General features: G+C 45.1%; 6 protein-coding genes across 7 annotated transcripts; 4 read left to right on the top strand and 2 right to left on the bottom strand.

Moving 5' to 3' along the window:
- Window positions 1-107: 107 nt before the first annotated feature.
- On the top strand, window positions 108-2,668 carry LOC6636366 (solute carrier organic anion transporter family member 74D). Its single transcript, XM_002059859.4, has 6 exons — window positions 108-403; window positions 457-686; window positions 746-1,066; window positions 1,161-1,993; window positions 2,049-2,359; window positions 2,418-2,668. Exons 1-6 carry the CDS (start codon window positions 219-221, stop codon window positions 2,617-2,619), a joined length of 2,082 nt encoding a protein of 693 aa, XP_002059895.1. The 5' UTR covers window positions 108-218; the 3' UTR covers window positions 2,620-2,668.
- On the bottom strand, window positions 1,924-4,080 carry LOC6636365 (uncharacterized). Of its 2 annotated transcripts, none has more exons than XM_002059858.4 (3): window positions 3,599-4,079; window positions 3,434-3,547; window positions 1,924-3,361 (listed from the first exon to the last, which is right to left on the bottom strand). In XM_002059858.4, the coding sequence occupies exons 1-3, from the start codon at window positions 4,010-4,012 to the stop codon at window positions 2,723-2,725; spliced, it is 1,167 nt and encodes a 388-aa protein (XP_002059894.1). In that variant the 5' UTR covers window positions 4,013-4,079; the 3' UTR covers window positions 1,924-2,722. The 2 variants fall into 2 exon arrangements, with proteins under 2 accessions (XP_002059894.1, XP_015023934.1); XM_015168448.3 differs by having other exon boundaries at window positions 3,233-3,361; window positions 3,419-3,547; window positions 3,599-4,080.
- A 146-nt stretch (window positions 4,081-4,226) lies between these two features.
- LOC6636364 (uncharacterized) lies at window positions 4,227-5,218 on the top strand. The gene is made up of 2 exons (XM_002059857.4): window positions 4,227-4,704; window positions 4,759-5,218. The coding sequence occupies exons 1-2, from the start codon at window positions 4,363-4,365 to the stop codon at window positions 5,182-5,184; spliced, it is 768 nt and encodes a 255-aa protein (XP_002059893.1). The 5' UTR covers window positions 4,227-4,362; the 3' UTR covers window positions 5,185-5,218.
- A 111-nt stretch (window positions 5,219-5,329) lies between these two features.
- On the bottom strand, window positions 5,330-10,290 carry ari-2 (E3 ubiquitin-protein ligase ari-2). Its single transcript, XM_002059856.4, has 3 exons — window positions 9,235-10,290; window positions 6,295-7,619; window positions 5,330-6,234 (listed from the first exon to the last, which is right to left on the bottom strand). Exons 1-3 carry the CDS (start codon window positions 9,311-9,313, stop codon window positions 6,082-6,084), a joined length of 1,557 nt encoding a protein of 518 aa, XP_002059892.1. The 5' UTR covers window positions 9,314-10,290; the 3' UTR covers window positions 5,330-6,081.
- Window positions 10,291-10,406: 116 nt separating this feature from the next.
- rad50 (DNA repair protein rad50) lies at window positions 10,407-15,096 on the top strand. Its single transcript, XM_002059855.4, has 10 exons — window positions 10,407-10,565; window positions 10,622-11,195; window positions 11,254-11,467; window positions 11,529-12,707; window positions 12,774-12,840; window positions 12,899-13,255; window positions 13,318-13,487; window positions 13,545-13,805; window positions 13,864-13,966; window positions 14,030-15,096. Exons 1-10 carry the CDS (start codon window positions 10,497-10,499, stop codon window positions 14,972-14,974), a joined length of 3,939 nt encoding a protein of 1,312 aa, XP_002059891.1. The 5' UTR covers window positions 10,407-10,496; the 3' UTR covers window positions 14,975-15,096.
- Window positions 15,097-15,215: 119 nt separating this feature from the next.
- Window positions 15,216-16,541, top strand: LOC6636361 (uncharacterized). Its single transcript, XM_002059854.4, has 2 exons — window positions 15,216-15,729; window positions 15,785-16,541. Exons 1-2 carry the CDS (start codon window positions 15,388-15,390, stop codon window positions 16,238-16,240), a joined length of 798 nt encoding a protein of 265 aa, XP_002059890.1. The 5' UTR covers window positions 15,216-15,387; the 3' UTR covers window positions 16,241-16,541.
- Window positions 16,542-16,547: the final 6 nt, after the last annotated feature.

Raw genomic sequence — 16,547 nt, 5'->3', positions numbered from 1 at the left:
TAAAATAATTATATTATCGTTTTATCTGTGTGCTGCATAGGTTGCCAAAGGTCTTATCATGACGGGAGTTAAGCTGTAACATTCATAAACTGCAGCCGCGTAATCTGAAGGTTCTTAGTTTTATTGACGTTAAATGTCGAGACAAATGTAAGCTCATATGAATTTGTAGCACGAATAAGGCTCAGTTCAGTCGAGCGCTTGAATGGAGCAAGTCCAGTATGAGCGTCGATAATAAGAATCAGAGTGAGGTGTCCCCATTTTTAGCAGATAATGACAAGCAATCAGCTATAGAAAGGAAGGAACAGGAGCTCAAGGATACAAAGATTTCAGCTTTAGAAACAGAAGATGATAGTCAAGATATTACGTGCGGTTTCTGGATATTCAGGGGAGCCTTTCTGCAAAGGTATTTCTGAAAATCTACCTATAATTAACGAATTTTACACAGACCCATTTTAGCTGTGCCACGGAAGCCATGTATGTAACCATATATGGCATAGCTGGCTGCTTTATGGCCATGTGCTTTGCCTACTTCAATGGCACAATTACAACATTGGAGAAGCGCTATAAGATACCAACAAAAACGCTGGGCATCATCTCGGTTGGCAACGATATGAGCACCATGTTTGCCTCGGCCCTAACAGGCTATTATCTACGCAAAGTACATCGACCACGCTGGATGGGCTTCGGTTAGCTTAACCATAATCAATAGGGTTCATCAGTTTTTTAAAGCAAGCCCCCTTTTTAGGTCTATTTACGATCGTTATATTTTGCTTATTGAACTGCTCGCTGCACTTTATCTATGGCGCTGGCGAGGATGCGTTGAAGCTGACTCGTGATTATGGAGACTACCAAAATCTAACTGGAAATTTAAACAGGGCACACAGAGACCACAAACTTTGCATGTCGGAGGATTCCAGCTGCATACAGGAGGATAGTGTTTGGGTACCTCAATTCATATTATTTCTGGCACAATTCATATTGGGCATTGGACAGGCGCTTTTTCTTGTTGTGGGCCTGGCCTACATGGATGATAACACCACCAAGTCCAAAACGCCAGCCATGCTGAGTAAGTCCATAAATTTATGACTAGAATTTCCCCCACAGTTTTCTTTTTGGGAATAAATATGGATTGGAACTACTCACTTTCCGATTCCCTTTAGGTTTCTCCACATTTCTACGCATGTTGGGTCCTGCTATTGGATATTCCTTAGCTTCGCTCTGCCTACGTTGGTATATTGATCCCACAGCGGAGCCCTTAATCAAGATCGAAGATCCCAGATGGTTGGGCGCCTGGTGGCTGGGTTGGCTTATTTTGGCAGCTATCACATTTGTGATTGCAATCCTAATGAGTCTGTTTCCCAAGGAGCTGCCCAGCTCAAAAGCGAGACGCCTAAAATTGGAAAGAGCTGGCAAGCAAAATCCAATCGAACACAAGGATCACTCATTGAGCGACATGTGGCAATCTGTAAAACTCCTAGCAACCAACAAGGTATACGTATACAATACGTGCGCTTCAATCCTGTACTTCTTTGGCTACATGGTATATTGGATATTCACGCCGAAGTACATTGAGACGCAGTATCAGCAGTCGGCCTCCGTGGCTACTATGGCTACTGGAACTGTAGCTCTAGGCTTCTCAGCTGTGGGCGTACTCCTCTCTGGCTACTTAGTGTCCAAATATAAGCCCAGTGCAAGGGCAATGGCTGCTTGGAATGCAACTGTGGATTTCTTGACCGTGGCTGGCATTCTGCTCTATGTGTTCATTAGCTGCGAGGGCAGCGATCAGTTGAGTTCCATGGCGACCAGCGACAGCTGCATCGCCTCTTGCCACTGTGAATACGTACACTACGCTCCGATCTGCAGTCCAGAGAATGTCACCTATATATCCGCCTGTCATGCCGGCTGCACCGAAAAAACCAAGGATCAACTGGGACGCACCTTGTTCACAGGCTGTGATTGTATAAATCCAATAAACAAAACAGGTGGTTCCGAGGTAAGCAGCACCAAGGATGGAGTCTTATCTCTTAACTTATTGGCCTCTTTTTCAGCTACAATATGCAGTGGATGGAGCTTGCCATGTTGATTGTTTCCATCAGTTTCTCATCTTCCTGGGCGTCATGTGTTTCCTCAAGCTAGTCGGCGCCTCCAGTAAATCCACAAACTTGCTTATAGCCTTGCGTTGCATACCACCTGAGGACAAAAGTTTTGCTTTAGGTGTAGGCAGCATGGTAGCATCTTTGTTGGGCTTCATTCCGAGTCCTATTTTCTACGGCTGGCTGATAGATAAGTATTGCTTAGTCTGGGGCAAGACGTGCAGCAATAAGGGTAACTGCTGGATATATGATACGCAGTCTTTAAGGTAAGAATTATAAGCACTTGAATATGTGTGTGTTGCATTAATCAATTGTGTTTTCTAGATATGCGCTGAATCTTGCGGCTGGCTCTTTTATACTGATGGGTGGTTTCATGAATATTGTGGTTTGGTATCATGCCAAACATTTGAAAATATTTGATGAAGTAAAAACGGAGACTGGTGAAACGAAAAAGAGCTTGGAGGATATCACATTAAAAGATCTAGGCAGCACACTTCAATTGCAAAAAATTGGAGAAGATATTTAAGATATTTGTCCTCTGACGTCATTTGCCACAATAAAGATCATAAAGTTTATATGCGTTTGACGTTTGTCGTTAAACTTTCGTATATAGGCATATGTATAAGCCCTTAGTTCAATAAGGGCAGCCATTCATCTGGCAGCTGAGGCTCAAGTATGGCAATAGCATTATTTTGCTCTATTTCATGTGCATCGCCAAGGCACCACAAGGCGTCGAAGAGTATCAATTGCAAGAGGCCAGCGCCAGCTGAGCACTCCTCAAATGTAATGGGCGCCAGATCCATTTGAACTTGTGCGCTATATGCATTTAGCCTTTCGTTATTTAAGCGAGCCAATGAAATGGTTTTGTCTCTATGTTCCTCAATCTTCCACATGGCTAACAACACTTCTGGCAGGGGCTTTATAAACTCCTGCAGTAGACCATCAGCATACACATTTTGTGTGTAGTTTTTACGCAGCTCGTCCAGCTGTTCCGTATAGGTGCTCTTAACAAATAGCTCATGCTGCAGCCGGTGCAAACAGCGCGCAGATTTCGCGCAGAATAGCTTTTCAAAGGAGTTATGCAGGTGGCACGCATCCAAAACGATCTGTGGCAGCGGTTGTTTAGCTACCATTGCAACCTCCCGCAGCGCTTGCATGTGCAGTTTCTGCTTAGCTACAACAATGGCCACATAATTCTCCAGTCCATTGTGCTCGATTTCAAGCAATATGTTTGTTAGAACGCGGCCAATTTCATCGTTTGTGATTAGCTGTCATAATTGAAAACTGATTAGTCCAAGTCTCAAATGTATATAGATTCTATGTACATCTCAATAGCTTACAGGCATCCTTAATTGCTCCAGCTCCATATGCTTGCCGCGCACTCTTGCCAAGCTTCTGGCATAGCAAAGACGCTGCTCCTCGCCATTGGTGCGTGATAGGAATACCACAAAGATCTGCCAATATGATTTTATAAATTTGCTTATAATTGTAATTTTGTGACTTACCTTATGGATATACGGCTCCAAACGCACCCAAAACTCACTCATATTAAGCGTATACGTCTTGGTCCGATCAATTCGATGCAAAACCCCAGGATGATAGTACTCGAGGCCGTCCAGATTGTACGTTTTGTGTATGCGGCGCAGTCTCCACTGCACCCTTTTGGAGAACGCTGCGTACTCATCATCCGTCATGCTCTCGATTTCTGCAAAATCATCTGGCTGCACGCAAGCTCCAAACTTTGCAATTGGTGGTCTTCCGGGCCGCACATAGCCCTGTGCTTGAGCCTCGGCCTTTTCGTGGCGTGCTGTTAATAGGCGATCGTGTAGATCCTGTTTGGTGCCTTTGATGTTTAACGCACGCCCGTAAAGATCGCGTATCAAATCCCGTAAACTAAAATCGGACAACGGCAACTCCATTTAATAATTTCGAGCCAAAATGTACCGCAATCAAATTTTTTAGCGCTAAATTTAGTGGTGGACCAATATAAATACAGTATGGGAAATCGCAAAGTGTGCAGTGTTGGTCACTTTATTAACTGGCAATCGATATATCGATATTTTCACATTTGAAGCATTAACGGTTTCGTTTTGTAATGCAACATTGAAATACATTTTTGTTGTAAATCTAGGTTACTTTGCATATTTTCTGACAAATGTTTGTGCTATATATGTATTAAGCTTGACATCTAAATTTCTTTTACCAAATGCGTTAGGCCAATCCTTTCTTTTCCATCCGTAACACCATCCAACCACCACCAGTTCATTCAATGGCGGAAAACAGTTGCTGCAAATGGAAGGAAATATTGAGTAAAAATTTACCACGCAAATGTCCAGCGAATTGTTTCAATCCATTGAATGGACCATGTCCCGACTACAAAATCGTCGATGTGGTTAACCGGGAGGCCAGCGTTGTGAAAGCCATACTCGAGCCGGAACCGCCCATCCGCCGGATAATTGACACAAAAGCGCTCTGTTCCAAGTGCTGCGGCCTGGCCGAAAACACGCCGGAAAAGTGTTGCAACTTGTGTGACGCCCAAAATGGTACCCAAAGAAATAACTTATGTTCAGCTGCGTGCAGACCGCTCGGCACAAAGCTGCACTTGGAAGAGGTATTATAGCTAGCCCAAACTCGATCTATACATAATTAATTTTCTGATTTTTAGTGGACGAAACGCCCTCGACCGAAGCCCACGTATAAGCACAGTCTTTTTGTGGATAGTGAAACGTTAGCTGGACGTGTGTTTCCCGTCAAGTTTCGCTTACGTCGCATAAAAAACCATTGTAGCGACTGTGGAAAGGAGCTGTACTTCCGTGATCCCATTACGGACAACTCAAACGTGGTTGTGCTCACAAACTGCTGCGATGTCAAGGTATATCACAACAGGGCACTCGAGAACTGGCACCGGGTGCCCATCCTATCCATAACCGGCGACAGCAAGATGAAAAAGAAAACAATAAATGAAATATGCCAACTGGAACCCAAGAAACTGCCGCCAGTTGTGGACATAATCGCCAAATCAATTGACAAATTGACCATTAGTAAACGGAAAAGTAAAAAGGGTAAAAAGGGAAAGAAAGGAAAGAAATAATGCTATGGAATAAACTCGTAACTTAAAAAACTAATTAACTAACTAATTAAGAAGAGTTAATATGAAACATCTTGCTTTAAAAGTCAACTCGGGACAAGAGCTTAGGAATATTTGAAATCCTTTTGCAAAAAAGATATTCAAGGGATTTTGTAATGTTTTTCAATTTGCATTTAATTAATTTAAATTCAGTCGCATAAGCATACTTAGCGTTAACCTAATAACTAAAATGTATAATTCAGCTTAATATGCCAATCCACAATATGTAGAAAAAGGGGAACTTAGTTTTGATGATCGGGTCGATTTCCTTGCATTATTTGTTTAGAATTTAAGACTTTTTCTTTACAATTACAGATACAAATACTTGAATATTATCAATATTGATGTTGTTGTTGTTGCTGTTTAGCTTTTGCAGCTAGAATACGTAAATATGACTTAAGACTAAAACATGTTTTATTCCTGCAATTCTCTCACAATAATGGATTTAAAACCGTTGAATGTTCTTTGTTAATTTGTTGTTGTCGAGTTTGCCGTGTTTTAAATATTATACGAGATGTTTTTGGAAAACTATGGGGAGCAGCACTCGGCTTGGATGCCCTATTGTTTGGCGCAAGGCGTTGTATTGCAGTTGGGTTCGATTTTTGCGTGATATCGAATTTCACAACTATATTATTATAATAATAATTAGACGTAGTTTATGTATGTCAAAACTAGATTATAACTACATATGCACTTGAATATTCATTTAAAAATTAGCTACAAGTTGTTAAGTTCTACATTTATGTTTGGATGTTTTAAAATAGGCGTCTTTCATACTGTCAGCGGCGAGTCACGCGAATTCAAATGAATTATGAATCTTGTGCAGCTCCATTTCAACTAATATTTGGAGTGAGCAAGAGCCTATGTCTTTCCAATAATGGGAAAGAAGTCTTTGAGAAGTGTGGTGCGACGCTTTTCTGCAATATCCATTTGATTCTCGAGCGCAGCCCTATCCGTCGTCTCGGCTCGCTCGATTTTCCACGACAGATTCTCGATCTCTGCCTCCAATTGCGCCTGCAAAGCAAACATGTTAACAAACCTATTCGGCATATGGTTATGCATATTTCAACTCACCTGCTGGTACTCGAACAGATTCTTTCGCGAGCCGGCCTCCATGTAGTAGGCATAGGGATAGGTGTATTGCAGCGTATAGCGACACTTGGCGAGCAGCGCGGCCGCATTGAACAGATACTGCCAGTCGATCCAGGTGCCGCTGCCGTTCATGACCTTCGCATTGATGCGCTGCCTCAGACGATCGATCGTCTGCTGCTCCAATTTGAGAGACTTGGAATGATTCTCCCAGCGCTCGTAGTAATGCAAATACTTTTTGAGTGCCTCGCGCGCCTGCACGTGCACCGATTCGTTGGCAATATTGGGATTGTCCTTGTAGCGGGAGCATTCGTAATATTCGGAGCCGTGCGTCTTCCAATCGCCCAGGCACATCCAACAGAAGTCGTGCTTGCAATTGAAGCACTGCATATGATTGCAGCCGCCGTTCTTCTCGATGCATATGTGACACTTGGGGCAGTCTTTGGTGTGTGCGCTTATATAGTTGGCCGTTTCGCTGTCGTCGGCGCACTTGGTTAGCCATTTCCTGATGATCTGGCAGTCAGTGGGCGCATGGTAGTCCATGCCGCACTTGAAACAGAAGCCCGTATGACAGACCTTGCAGATGGCACGCTTAGCGGAGATCTCTGATGATTGCACAATGATTTGGCAATTGGGTCCGGGGCAGAAGCGCAGTTCCGGATGCGACTTCACATAGTCCTTGAACGCAAACTGTTGATACTTGTCGCGCATCACCGGACGCGTAACTAGCGTCAGCACCAAATCCTCCGGCACCCGAACATTGCACTGCTGCGCCATGCAGCCAATCTGTATGGAAATGCCCTGAAAGATTTGCGTCTCAAAGTAAATGGTCCAGCAATCCTTGCAGAACGAATGCCCGCACGCCAAGCTATAGAACTTGTCGTTCGGCTGCGAGCTCGCGCACACCGGGCACATGCGGCGCTGTTGCTGTGACGTCGTGTGTGTACTGCTGGATGTGGACAACGTTGTCGCTGTCCTGTAGCCCGTGCTGCCCATGCGCAACAGCTGTGCCGCCGCTGCGCTCGTCGAGGCAGAGGCCGCGTCCGCAGCAGTTGTGGGCGGTTTGATGCGCGCCGTCACCAGCAACGCGTTCGCATCCTGGCGATACTTCTCCACCACCGCCGCGTTGTTCCATTGATGTTCGAGCAGCAGCACCTTGGCCAGCGATGGGGTTATTTGCAGTATCGTGTTTAACTTTTCTACCAGCTCGTTTAGCAGCTTCTCAATGTCCTCCACGGTCAGGCAGTCGTATTCAAAGTACTCGGGATCAGCACGCTTTGGATCGAGTCTTTCGACATCGCAGTCTTCGCCTGAAAGTATGCAAATCCAATTAGACACCTAACTAACTAGCACCAAGAACAAAGTAAGAATACATATTATATAGTTGAATAACTGACGAGACTTTAAATCGATAGGTTTCCGGTTCAAATCCAGCAACAATTCATAGTAACTACTCTTAAGTATATTTGGGACAAGACATGGTCGAAGGTGTGTCGGTGTAGGGTGTTTACTAGTCGAGTAAACCTCATGCTGAATTTTCCACTTACTACGCAGTGTATAAGTCATGGGTTTATTGCATCTCCGCACCCAAAGGAGGTGCTCCTAGCATGTTGGTTACATTTTCAGCTCTTCCTCATTTTCACCCTGATTTTTCACGAGAAAAACCAACTGTGCACCAGGTGCAAAGCCACGATTGATTCAATTGGTTTGCTACCTGCGCTTCCAGCTCTCTTCACAGAATCCACAGCTGGGCCGAGTGGAAAATGGAAAAATTGTGAGCCAGGCCCTAATTTCCAACCAAAAGAAAAAAAATATCATGCTGATGGATGAGAAACCGAATTGATTGTCATTTTTACGACTGTTGGAATTCGATTGAAGGCCAAATATTACGTTGGCGTTACGTCGTTAGGCCGTTATTACGTCGTCCGATTACAAATAAGATGAAGTCATGACGTCACAATCAGCTTAAAAAAATGACGAGAGTGAGAGAGAGAGGGTGAGAGGGAGAGGGTGCTAGCAGGCAGGTCAAAAACAGTTGACGGAAGAAACTGAACGACGCGTCGTCGCGACGTCAGACAGCGGGCACTTAAGCACGCAGCAGCAGCAGCAGCAGGTACAAAGAGTACAAAGCAGAGGTGGCAATAATTCAAATAGCAAACAAGTCGAGCTTGACCGACTAGCAGATAGTCTGTACGCAGCTCTGAGATTTACCCAGCACAAAAACAACCTGATGTCAGCAAGACGGATCGGAACAACTTAACTCTCTCGCTTTTGGATCTATTCATTTTAAAGGTTCAACAATACCTAATACCGACTGTTACATACACTACCGCATTTGCCATATACCCGTTATAAGTGCGTACAGGGTATCATAGCAGCAGAGCTCTAAGCGCTGGCCCCGCATGTTTTGGCGCTGGCCGAGCTGAACGAACGATCATTTCAAGTTCAATTTTATAATTTAAGCTTCATGGTCAGAAAGCAAAACGTAACGAACCAAAACACAGCTACAAAATTAAATACATTAAAATTATAATTTAAATGGGAAGACGGCGCAGCAAATGGACAACTCACACGCTGGGGTAAAACAAGAGTTTAAGTAGAAGGGCACCAACGAGGGGGAAACGGAGGTAGGCAATTTCAAAAGGCGAATGTCAAGAGCCAAGTTACGTGCATGCTATAAAATAGAAGGTTAAATGCAAAATGCTAGGCCCAAGAAATGTTTGAGTGTGTGTGCGTATATGTGTGTGACACAGAGGTGAATAACCAAAGCAAAGTGCATGCAAACTTCACATACACACAGTATATGGCGCTGTCCAATAAGATAATCAAAAAGCTGCATTTGTGTGTGTGCGTTTAAGTTAAATCGATTGCTCGTTTGTAATCGATAAATTGCACAAAGCGTCCTTGGACACTGCCCCTTCTTACCTGTATTATAGTAATCATAATCGTCATCAAATTCCCCATCGTTGTCCGATTCCAATTCCATTTCAATGTCCGAGTCCATTGCAACTCTGTCAGGAGGTGGCGGCGGTGGAGAAGTTGTGCCAGGCAATAGGGAGCAGGGGCAGCCTCGTACGTGCGTGTGCGTGTGTGTGTGTGTGCGTTCCTCGCTTGGTTGCCCGTTGCCTTGCCTGACGACGATTGAAGGGCGAGTAAAGCAAATCGTAAAAATACTTCTTTACAAGGCTATTGCACGAGCGAGGGGGTTGGCGGGGCTTCTCTCTTAATGTTGTTGTTGTTGTTGATTTTGTGTTTGTAACAGTTGCTATTGTTGGTGGTGGCGTTGCTGCTGCTATTGGTGGTGGTGGAAGATTTAGTTGCTGTTATTGTTGTTGTTGCCGTGGGGTATGTTGCAATTGTCGTTACGTCGTTGTCGCACTCCCCCCATTTACATGAGCACACGCTGGCTGGAAGAGCTTTAGCTTAGCGGGGTGGCAACGTCGCTGTCAATAGATCCCGTTTTATTTTCGTTTCACACACACGCACACATGCGGGACTGCTGGTGCATTCAGTGTTGTGCATTTGACTTTTTTTGCTGTTAAAAATAGACACTTGCACCGCGTCAATGACAACGCACTCTGGTGTATTCTTGCTCGTCGATTTTCTTTTGTTTGTTGCAATGCAATCAGCATGCAATCATTTTTAATGCAAACATTCAATTCCTTTGTCTTTTAATTTTTCGCAGCGCCTGCTTTGCACTCGCACTCGCGCACTAGCTGCGTTGCTCGCCCCTCTCTTATTATCCCCCGCTAACACAAACACACACACCTCACACTGACACAGTAACACCCACACGACGCTGCAGCCACACAATACTGTCACTAGCACGAGTACGAGTACGACGCACAGTGTACGTCACTTGCAAATTGCGCAGTTTAATATATTGGCTATTGCACTTTTTACATTTAATTATTATTACTTGTAAGACACGGCGAAAAATAAACGCTCTGCGACGCAGAGCTACGAAACACGCAGTGTGACCATAGCTACCAAACTTAAAAAGGCACAACAGCTGTTTGTGGCGGTCGTGCGATAGGCACGACGTAGCGCATAATTGCGCTACGTTAGAAATGCCTTCCGCTAATCGCTTATCGATTACAGCTTGCAGCTTTTATCGCCGAGCAGATGCCGAAAGACCGGGAAATTGCGTTGTTTCTGGAAATTGTGAAATAATTTAAAAATAAGAAATGTCTACAATTGAAAAACTATCTATACAAGGCGTACGCAGCTTTGGAGCGAATGCCGAAGATGTCCAGGTAAGCGTCTATAGTTTGTTTTAATTTAGGAGCTGTTCCTAATCCCTAAAATTTAGAGCATCACATTTTCATCGCCCATAACGCTGATCCTGGGTCAAAACGGTTGTGGCAAGACAACAATAATTGAATGCCTCAAATATGCACTCACCGGCGAGTGTCCGCCCGGCAGCGATAGCGGCAAAAGTTTTGTGCATGATCCAAAGATTTTTGGCAAAAAAGAATCCTTGGCCCAGGTCAAGCTGCAGGTGCGCGATCGTCGCGATATGTGCCTCTCCATTTGCCGCAGCATGAAGGTGTCCATAGTGCGGGGCAAGCCCACCTTTAAAACGCTCGACTCCACGCTCAATTTCCTGGGCAGCGATGGCAAGCCGGCGAAGGCCAACAGCCAGGAGTCGCTGAGCTTTCGGGGCATCAACACGGATGTGGCTGTCAGTGATTTCATGGGCGTCTCGAAGGCCATTATAAATAGTGTGCTGTTCTGCCACCAAGAGGACGCCAGCTGGCCGCTGGACGAGGCCAAGAAGCTCAAGGAGAAATTCGATGCCATTTTCGGCATAACCGAGTACAACAAGGCGCTCGACAGGATCATTAAATTGCGCAAGACGGCAATGGAGGAGCTCAAAGTAATGGGTATGTTGTGCACAAGTCGTAAATTTTACTTTTAACAACTCACAAATACCCATTTTAGAGGCCAACATGAAGTTTCTGGAGCACCTGAAGAAGGAAATGGACGAGAAAACCTTGAGCCTGGAGCAGGCCCAGAAAAAATGCGAGGAGATCAAGGAGGAGTGCAACAAGTGCGACGAGGAAGTGAAACCAATCGATGCGCGACTGCAGGAGATACGCAATATCGAGTTCGAGATTGGCAAATACCAGGCGCAAAAGGTCGAAATGGACACCAAGTGGGAACACTTCAATTGCTTAAATTAAACAATATCGCTTCATAAATTTCGCTCTTTACAGGCACAAGAATTGCGTGGAACAAATCGCCAACCTTAAGAGGAACATAAAAAGTCCGTTCCAAGGTTCCCTCGTCGAACTGGAAGTGGAAATGCGCAGCTTCAGCCAGCGCATGTCCGAAGTGAGATTTCAACGCACCGATGTCGAGGAGCAGCTGAATCAATTGCGCAAATCGAATGCAGAGCAACAAAAGACGCTGGCCAAGCAGGACAAGGAGCGCTGCATGGCACAGCAGAAGCAGAAGAACGAGCAGGAATGCAAGCAGCAGCTATCCGAACGTCTTCACGCTTTGTGCCAGCAACTGCAAATAAGTGTGCCGGCGGCAGTGGTTGATGAGCCACAGCAATTGGCCGATCTGCTGGACGACATCGATGTGAATCTCATGAGCAAACAATGCGAGATAACGGAGCTGGCCGCCCAAAACGATCAGGCGGACCAGATGCGCCAGGCCAAGATCGACGAGCTGCGCACTGAACTAACCAAATCGGAGCAGAGCATCAGCACGCAGGAGCAGCAGAAAGCGGCCAGCGAGCGCGAGAGCGAATCGTTGGAGGTGAAAATCAAGCAAATCGAAACCTCGCTCCATCAGCTCAAGGTGCTGGAAAAGCAAATCGCGGACACAGACGAGAAATACGAGCGTACGACACGCAGCTTCAACCAGGAAGCCTGTCGCCAGTTGATAGCTGGCAAAAAGGCCAGCATTACAGAGAAACAGAAGCGCTTTAAGCAGCTCGACGAGCAGCTAACCTTTCTCAGCTCCATAGCCAAGCTGATGGCCGAGATTGGCCTGAAAGAGAAGGAGCTGGAGAAGAAGAATCAGGAGATACATCGCGTGCGCAGCAAACATAGCGAACATTTTGGCAAATTCTTCAATGAACCCATCTCAAGCAACTATCGTCGCGCCATGCAAAACGCCTACGATAAGTTGCGTCGCGAGATCCAAGAGCTGAACGACAAGGCCAATGGTCATAAGCTGGACGAACAGTCGCACGAGATCAAGCGCAAGAATCTGATTGCTGACATTGCCCGCATGGAGAAGGAGCTGCAAGAGTTCGAGGAGCGCATCTACCAAAAGTGCCATGCTACGCCCTACGATGAGCTGCTGTTGCGCAGCAAGACAGCCATATCCAAGCTGCAGCTGGAGCACGGTGCTCTCAAGTCCGCTGAAGCCATGTACAAGAAGTTAGTTAGCCATAAACTCGAATATGTAAATCTCTTTTAACAATAACTTGATTTATTCCCCTGCAGGTACATTCAAAAGATCGATGAGGAGCCGAGCTGCCCGTTGTGCCATCACAATATGTCTGGTGATGAGGTGTGTATGGAACCAAATAAATCTTGACCAGTAGCTTATCAATCCTCACCTTGAACAGGCTTGTGATCTGACCACCGAGCTGACGGATGAGATACAGAAGCTGCCGGATAATATTACCCGTGCTGAAAAGGCTTTAAAATCAGAGCAATTAAAATATGAAAACTTGCTGCAAATCAAGCCAGCCATTGATAAGGTTAGCGAGCTTAAAGAAACGCTGCCGAAAAAGAAGGACGAACTGCGAGGTATTGAGCGGCGTCTGGGCGAAATAGTGGCCGAATATGAGACGCTAATGGCGCTGCTCGGCGAGCCCACAAACAATGTGGAATTGGCCAATGCAATGCTGGGCGACATGACGCTGCTGGACGAGGCGCTCAAGGAGTCTGTGCGCGTTAAAAAAGATCTGGAGCAGCTCAAGGTGCGTCGACCCAAAATACATATTAAATTTATATGTTTTAATAATCATTTTCTACATTCCAGCTCAAATTGCCGGAGAACTACGATGCCAACGTCTCCACGGAGGCTTTGCAGGCTGAAAAAACTGAGGTGTCCAAGGAGCTAGAGGCTGAATCCAAGGCGCTGGAGACAAGTCAACAAACTTTCGAGCAACAAATGGAGGCGCTGAATCGCTTACGTGAATTTCGAAATGGGTAGATTTAAATTCCATAAGAAAAGTGCATAAATAATATTTATTTCTCTGTTTTTAGCTTGAAAGACAAGCGCATAAAGCTGCAGGAGGGCGTGCAGAGTTTGCCACAGTTGAAGGAAAGGCTGGACGAGCTGACGCGTATGCTCATCTCATTGACCACAGAAATAGCTGAGCTCAGGTCGAAGATTCAGCCCATAAAGCAAAGATTGAGCGCAGCCTTAAGCGAAAAGGCGCGCATGAAGGAAAGCGAACGCTTACAATTATCGAAATTGCAGACCAAATACCAGGAATACAAGAGCACCGATCAGGACATACAAAGGTGGGCAGTAAATGCGTTAACTCACAGCAAATCTTTTATTTATGTATTTCCCTAATAGATTAAAGAAACAGGCGCAAGAGTTCGACAGTCTGGATTTGGTGAATGCCATCAACAAATACGATGCGACCATAAATTCAATCAAGGCTGAGCTCAACAAAATGGTACCAATGCGCCCTTTAAACCTATTGATATATGACTAAACAGGCTCTAATATACGATTCCAGGAGGCACAAATTCAAGAGAAGAGCGAGCAGCTGGAAACACTCAAGACCGAGTGCCTCAATCAACAGAGCCTGGAGCGCGATCTGAAGGACAATCGCGAGTTGAAGCAGCTGCAGTTAAAGGAAGCCGAACTAAGCGAAAATTGTCAAACGCTGTCCAAGCAATTGGGCAATCTGGACTTTCGCAGCGTAACCAAGGAGAAGAACGAGCTAATGAAGAGACGCGATATGGCCTCGGTGCGACGCGGCGAGCTGCTCGGCCAGCAGGGCGAGATAAACAATCAGGTGGCCAAGCTGCAAATGGAAATAAGCGAGCCCAAGTACAAAGAGTCCATGAAGAACTATATGCGCGGCCAGTTCGAGGTGGCTGTCAAGCGTCGCGGCATCGACGATCTGGGCCAGCATCGTGTAGCGCTCGAATGGGCTCTGATACAGTTTCATGCGGAGAAAATGAACAACATAAATAGTTTGATAAGGGAATATTGGCGCATGATCTACAGAGGCAACGATATCGATTATATACAGATCAAGACGGATGAGCTAGACAAAGACGCCTCAGCGGATCGACGCAAGAACTATAACTATCGCGTGGTCCAGTCCAAGAACAATTCAGAGATCGAAATGCGCGGACGCTGCAGTGCCGGGCAACGTGTACTCGGCTCTCTCATCATACGCATGGCTCTGGCGGAGACGTTTAGCAGCAATTGTGGCGTCCTCGCTCTCGATGAGCCCACAACTAATTTGGATCGAGATAACATTGTGTCGCTGTGCGACGCCCTCAATCGCATCGTCGAGAGCCGACAGTATCAATCGAATTTTATGCTCATTATAATCACGCACGATGAGAATTTCATATCCTCCTTGGGCAGAATAACCAGTTATCATCGCGTGCAACGCGATTCCGAATGCAAATCTCTCATACAGAAAGTGCGCGTCGGTGAAAAATAGTTACTTTATCATCAGTTAAGATAATATTCCAAAAACACATTCCTTAGAAGTGCTTGATTAAATCACAATTGTTGCCAACGTTTATAAACCGCAAAGCATTAAATATTATTTATGAAAAGAAATCATGTAAAAAAAACTGCCCTACTATGCGATTCTCATGCATTCAAGTACGCTCGTATATATATGCATATGTAATGTTTATGTATATGTATATGTATATGCATATGTGTATATGTATATGTGTATATGTATTTGTGTATGTGTATGTGCACATGCATATGAATGAGTGTGAATTGAATTCGAACCAGCTTGAAGTCCGACTCTACATGGAAACATGGCTTTCACTGGAAAGTCACATTTAAACAGCTTGATAAAAATTCAAATTCTTTTTTCAAAATTTGAATCTTCCATCTATGGTACATGACTGGGGCGACAATAGCTGTCGCTTGTTGCGCGAGAGACAACTTCTGAAGCAGCCGCCAGCATGTCCGAGGAGTTGCCTGGAACCGTCGGAGGGACAATGTGTCGATTACAAAGCCGTCAAACTGGACGAAGGCGTTCCGAACGTTGTCAAGAACTTTCTGGAGCCCGAGATACCAGTGCGACGCCGGATAGATCTAGTCGAAGTGTGCGCCGAGTGTGGCACCCGGGACCCGGAGAAATGCTGCAATTTGTGTGAGGCGCAAGCTGCAAAGGAACCAAATCTGTGCTCCACAGCATGTAGGCCCCAGCGCACAATGCTTAACACGAGGCAGGTGAGAAAAATGTATAAAAACGTTTCTAGTATTCTTCCGTAATACCCAATCCCAGTTTGTGCAATCCACGCGACCAAGACCCCCGTATAAGCACTCCGTCTTTTTGGATGAAAACACTTTGGTGGGCCGAGTTTTTCCAATGAAATTCCGCATACGTCGCCGGAAATGCGAGTGCCAAGACTGCCGAAAGGATCTGGCGGCACGCGAAACTGTGACGGGCAACGAGGATCTGATACTGTTATCCAACTGCTGCAACGTGGAGATCTATCCACGTCAGAAGATCGAAAACTGGCATCGGGTGCCCGTCAGCACGATAACCGGCGAGAAACATTTCTCCAAGAAAATCGTCGACGAAGTGTGCCAACTGGAGACCAAAAAAGTGCCACCTCCGCCTCCGCCTCCAGTCGAGGAGCCAAAGAAACGCAAAACATCAATTATGCCAAAAAAGAAAAAAAAGAAGAAAAAGAAGAAGAAAGGCAAAAAAGGCAAGAAAGGCAAAAAGAAGAAGTAAAATACTTACGTGTTAAAAGTGCTTCGCAAATAGTTTCAAAAAATATTTTCCAAGAGTACCGAGTTCTCGGTTAAATCTATAGAGGACTATATAGAAATTGCATTATTTCTGTAAGCGTCATTTATAGATTTAACTGAAATTCACGCACTTTGGCAGAGATTAAGTATTTATTTGAAATGTTATTTGAAGTAATTTTAACACGAATATTTTAAATTCTTATTTTACAAACTACAAAAGGCTTAAACCAGATAACCCTTTAAGGAACTGAATAATAAAATAAAAGCTTAAATTGGAAAGGTTAGATATG

The sequence above is a fragment of the Drosophila virilis genome, chromosome 5 (assembly GCF_030788295.1).
Source record: "Drosophila virilis strain 15010-1051.87 chromosome 5, Dvir_AGI_RSII-ME, whole genome shotgun sequence".
Lineage (NCBI taxonomy): Eukaryota > Metazoa > Arthropoda > Insecta > Diptera > Drosophilidae > Drosophila > Drosophila virilis.
Note: the sequence above shows the minus strand (reverse complement) of the source record. Positions and strands in the feature narration are given on the sequence as shown.

What these genes read in the sequence shown, in the direction of transcription:
- ari-2 (XM_002059856.4), bottom strand. Translation starts at nt 9,313, where the DNA reads ATGGACTCGGACATTGAAATGGAATTGGAATCGGACAACGATGGGGAA. An exon ending in TTATGATTACTATAATACAG is followed by an intron (nt 7,620 to 9,234) that starts GTAAGAAGGGGC and finishes GCATACTTTCAG; the next exon opens with GCGAAGACTGCGATGTCGAA. An exon ending in ATCTGTTCGAGTACCAGCAG is followed by an intron (nt 6,235 to 6,294) that starts GTGAGTTGAAAT and finishes TTTGCTTTGCAG; the next exon opens with GCGCAATTGGAGGCAGAGAT.
- LOC6636365 (XM_002059858.4), bottom strand. Translation starts at nt 4,012, where the DNA reads ATGGAGTTGCCGTTGTCCGATTTTAGTTTACGGGATTTGATACGCGAT. An exon ending in TGGAGCCGTATATCCATAAG is followed by an intron (nt 3,548 to 3,598) that starts GTAAGTCACAAA and finishes TCATATTGGCAG; the next exon opens with ATCTTTGTGGTATTCCTATC. An exon ending in TGGAGCAATTAAGGATGCCT is followed by an intron (nt 3,362 to 3,433) that starts GTAAGCTATTGA and finishes CAATTATGACAG; the next exon opens with CTAATCACAAACGATGAAAT.
- rad50 (XM_002059855.4), top strand. Translation starts at nt 10,497, where the DNA reads ATGTCTACAATTGAAAAACTATCTATACAAGGCGTACGCAGCTTTGGA. An exon ending in AAGGTCGAAATGGACACCAA is followed by an intron (nt 11,468 to 11,528) that starts GTGGGAACACTT and finishes CGCTCTTTACAG; the next exon opens with GCACAAGAATTGCGTGGAAC. An exon ending in GCTGAAGCCATGTACAAGAA is followed by an intron (nt 12,708 to 12,773) that starts GTTAGTTAGCCA and finishes ATTCCCCTGCAG; the next exon opens with GTACATTCAAAAGATCGATG.
- LOC6636366 (XM_002059859.4), top strand. Translation starts at nt 219, where the DNA reads ATGAGCGTCGATAATAAGAATCAGAGTGAGGTGTCCCCATTTTTAGCA. An exon ending in CAAAACGCCAGCCATGCTGA is followed by an intron (nt 1,067 to 1,160) that starts GTAAGTCCATAA and finishes GATTCCCTTTAG; the next exon opens with GTTTCTCCACATTTCTACGC. An exon ending in ACAAAACAGGTGGTTCCGAG is followed by an intron (nt 1,994 to 2,048) that starts GTAAGCAGCACC and finishes CCTCTTTTTCAG; the next exon opens with CTACAATATGCAGTGGATGG.
- LOC6636364 (XM_002059857.4), top strand. Translation starts at nt 4,363, where the DNA reads ATGGCGGAAAACAGTTGCTGCAAATGGAAGGAAATATTGAGTAAAAAT. An exon ending in CAAAGCTGCACTTGGAAGAG is followed by an intron (nt 4,705 to 4,758) that starts GTATTATAGCTA and finishes TCTGATTTTTAG; the next exon opens with TGGACGAAACGCCCTCGACC.
- LOC6636361 (XM_002059854.4), top strand. Translation starts at nt 15,388, where the DNA reads ATGGTACATGACTGGGGCGACAATAGCTGTCGCTTGTTGCGCGAGAGA. An exon ending in CAATGCTTAACACGAGGCAG is followed by an intron (nt 15,730 to 15,784) that starts GTGAGAAAAATG and finishes ACCCAATCCCAG; the next exon opens with TTTGTGCAATCCACGCGACC.